The following is a 2,945-nucleotide window of genomic DNA, read 5'->3' as shown; positions in this document are numbered from 1 at the left end:
TCCGCCCCGATTCCACAAACCCGCAAGCGCTCGCACACATACACATCCAAGGGAAGAGGCGACAATAGACGAATTTTGTGCAAATACAATTTTGTGCGGTTTATTATCCTTGGCATCCTGGGATCTGGGCCTTGGGGGGAAGAGGAGTGGGGAGCCCCTAAAAGCGGGGGGCTGGAGGTCAGGGGTCACATTAACCGGGCCCTTAACTGCCGCCACCCGTCCCCATCACTGGCCACCCACTTGCGGCCGCTGGCCCGTCCCCACTGAGCCCAGCACGTTGTGTTGTCATCATCAATCGTATTTATTGAGCGCTTACTATGTGCAGAGCACTGTACTTGTCCAGGGTTGGCCAGCCACTGCCCCAACTGTCCCAGTCTTCATCCCCACTTTCCAGATGAGGTCACTGAGGCCCAGAGAAGTGAAGTGACTTCAATAAATCCGATTGAATTGAATGAAGGAAGGAAGGAATGGCGGGGTGGGGGCCGCTCTTGGGCACGGCTGGTGGGCGCTGGCTACAGCTCCCGGTGGGATTTTGGGTGGTGGGCATGGAGGGGGCGGTGGTCCGGGCCAGGACTGGCACACGCGGCCCCCGGGGCCTGGCACAGAAGGGTCTCCAGTGCCCCCGGCCCGCGGCGGTGCTCCTGGTAAATCTGCTCCTCGCCCAGCTCGCCCAGGTACTGTTGGCACATCTTGAAAAGCCTGTGGGGAGGGAACAACCCGCCGGGTGAAATCCAGGCCCGCCTTCCGCACCCATAATAATAATAATAATAATGGCATTTGTTAAGCGCTTACTATGTGCAAAGCACTGTTCTAAGCGCCGAGGAGGATACAAGGTGATCAGGTTGTCCCACGTGGGGCTCACAGTTTGGTTTTGTTCTCCGTCTCCCCCTTTTAGACTGTGAGCCCACTGTTGGGTCGGGACTGTCTCTATATGTTGCCAACTTGTACTTCCCAAGTGCTTAGTACAGTGCCCTGCACACAGTAAGCGCCCAGTAAATACTATTGATTGATCTCTATATGTTGCCAACTTGGACTTCCCAAGCGCTTAGTACAGTGCTCTGCACACAGTAAGCGCTCCATAAATAAGATTGAATGAATCCCCATGCTCCTGGTAAATCTGCTCCTCGCCCAGCTCGCCCAGGTACTGTTGGCACATCTTGAACGGCCTGTGGGAAGGGAACAACCCGCCGGGTGAAATCCAGGCCCGCCTTCCGCACCCGTAATAATAATAATAATAATAATAATAATAATAACAATAATACATTTGTTAAGCGCTTACCATGTGCAAAGCACTGTTCTAAGCACTGAGGAGGATACAAGGTGATCAGGTTGTCCCACGTGGGGCTCACAACCATCTCTATATGTTGCCAACTTGTCCTTCCCAAGCGCTTAGTACAGTGCTCTGCACACAGTAAGCGCTCAATAAATACGATTGAATGAATCCCCATGCTCCTGGTAAATCAGCTCCTCGCCCAGCTCGCCCAGGTACTGTTGGCACATTTTGAACAGCCTGTGGGAAGGCAACAACCCGCCAGGTGAAATCCAGGCCCGCCTTCCGCACCCATCATCATCATCATCATCATCATCATCATAATGATGGCATTTGTTAAGCGCTTACTATGGGCAAAGCACTGTTCTAAGTGCTGAGGAGGATACAAGGTGATCAGGTTGTCCCACGTAGGGCTCACAGTTTGGTTTTGTTCTCTGTCTCCCCCTTTTAGACTGTGAGCCCACTGTTGGGTCGGGACTGTCTCTATATGTTGCCAACTTGTACTTCCCAAGCGCTTAGTACAGTGCTCTGCACACAGTAAGCGCTCAATAAATACAATTGATTGATTGATTGATCTCTGTATGTTGCCAACTTGTACTTCCCAAGCGCTTAGTACAGTGTCTGCACACAGTAAGCGCTCAATTAATACGATTGAATGAATCCCCATTTTGCAGATGAGGGAACCGAGGCCCAGAGAAGTGAAGTGACTTGCCCAAAGTCACACAGCTGACAAGGGGCGGAGCTGGGGTTTGAACCCATGACCTCTGACTCCCAAGCTCTTTCCATTGAGCCACGCTGCTTATTCAATCGTAGTTATTGAGCGCTTACTGTGTGCAGAGCACTGTACTAAGCGCTTGGGAAGTCCAAGTCGGCAACATATAGAGACGGCCCCTACCCAACAATGGGCTCACAGTTAGAGAAGCAGGGACTGTCTCTATATGTTGCCGACTTGGACTTCCCAAGCGCTTAGTACAGTGCTCTGCTCACAGTAAGCACTCAATAAATACGATTGATTGATTGATTGATTGATTGATTGAAAGAGCCCGGGTTTTGGAGTCAGAGGTCATGGGTTCAAATCCTAGCTCTGCCACTTGTCAGCTGTGTGACTTTGGGCAAGTCACTTCACTTCTCCGGGCCTCAGTTCCCTCATCTGGAAAATAGGGAGGAAGACTGTGAGCCCCCCGTGGGACAACCTGATCACCTTGTAAACTCCCCAGCGCTTAGAACAGGGCTTTGCACATAGTAAGCGCTTAACAAATGCCATTATTATTATTATTATTATTATTATTATAGAGACGGTCCCTACCCAACAGTGGGCTCATAGTCTAGAAGGGGGAGATTTCGTATTTATCGTCTCTATATGTTGCCAATTTGTACTTCCCAAGCGCTTAGTACAGTGCTCTGCACATAGTAAGCGCTCAATAAATACGATTGATGATGATGATGATGATTGAGCGCTTACTCAATAAGTACAAGCGCTTGGGAAGTACAAGTTGGCGGGGAATGTGTCTGTTCTGTTGTTCGATTGTCCTCTCCCCAGCGCTTAGCACAGTGCTCCGCACACTGTAAGCACTCGGTTTATTCATTTGAAGGAATAAACTAGTGTTGATTCCCGCCACCGCCCTTCCACCGAAAGAGAGGTGCCACCCACATCCTCCGGCCCGCCTTGGGTCAC

At 50.8% G+C, this 2,945-nt stretch overlaps 1 protein-coding gene across 1 annotated transcript in view; it reads right to left on the bottom strand.

Moving 5' to 3' along the window:
• Positions 1-99: 99 nt before the first annotated feature.
• The window catches only part of MZB1 (marginal zone B and B1 cell specific protein), an 8,726-nt gene continuing 5,880 nt past the window's right edge, over positions 100-2,945 (bottom strand). Inside the window, exon 4 of the mRNA XM_038771436.1 lies at positions 100-699. Coding sequence (XP_038627364.1) covers positions 513-699 — 187 coding nt within the window. The 3' untranslated portion in view covers positions 100-512. The remainder of the gene's footprint in view (positions 700-2,945) is intronic.

Source organism: Tachyglossus aculeatus, chromosome X2 (assembly GCF_015852505.1).
Source record: "Tachyglossus aculeatus isolate mTacAcu1 chromosome X2, mTacAcu1.pri, whole genome shotgun sequence".
NCBI lineage: Eukaryota > Metazoa > Chordata > Mammalia > Monotremata > Tachyglossidae > Tachyglossus > Tachyglossus aculeatus.
The sequence above is the reverse complement of the archived record's forward strand: the minus strand, read 5'-3'. Positions and strand labels throughout refer to the sequence as shown.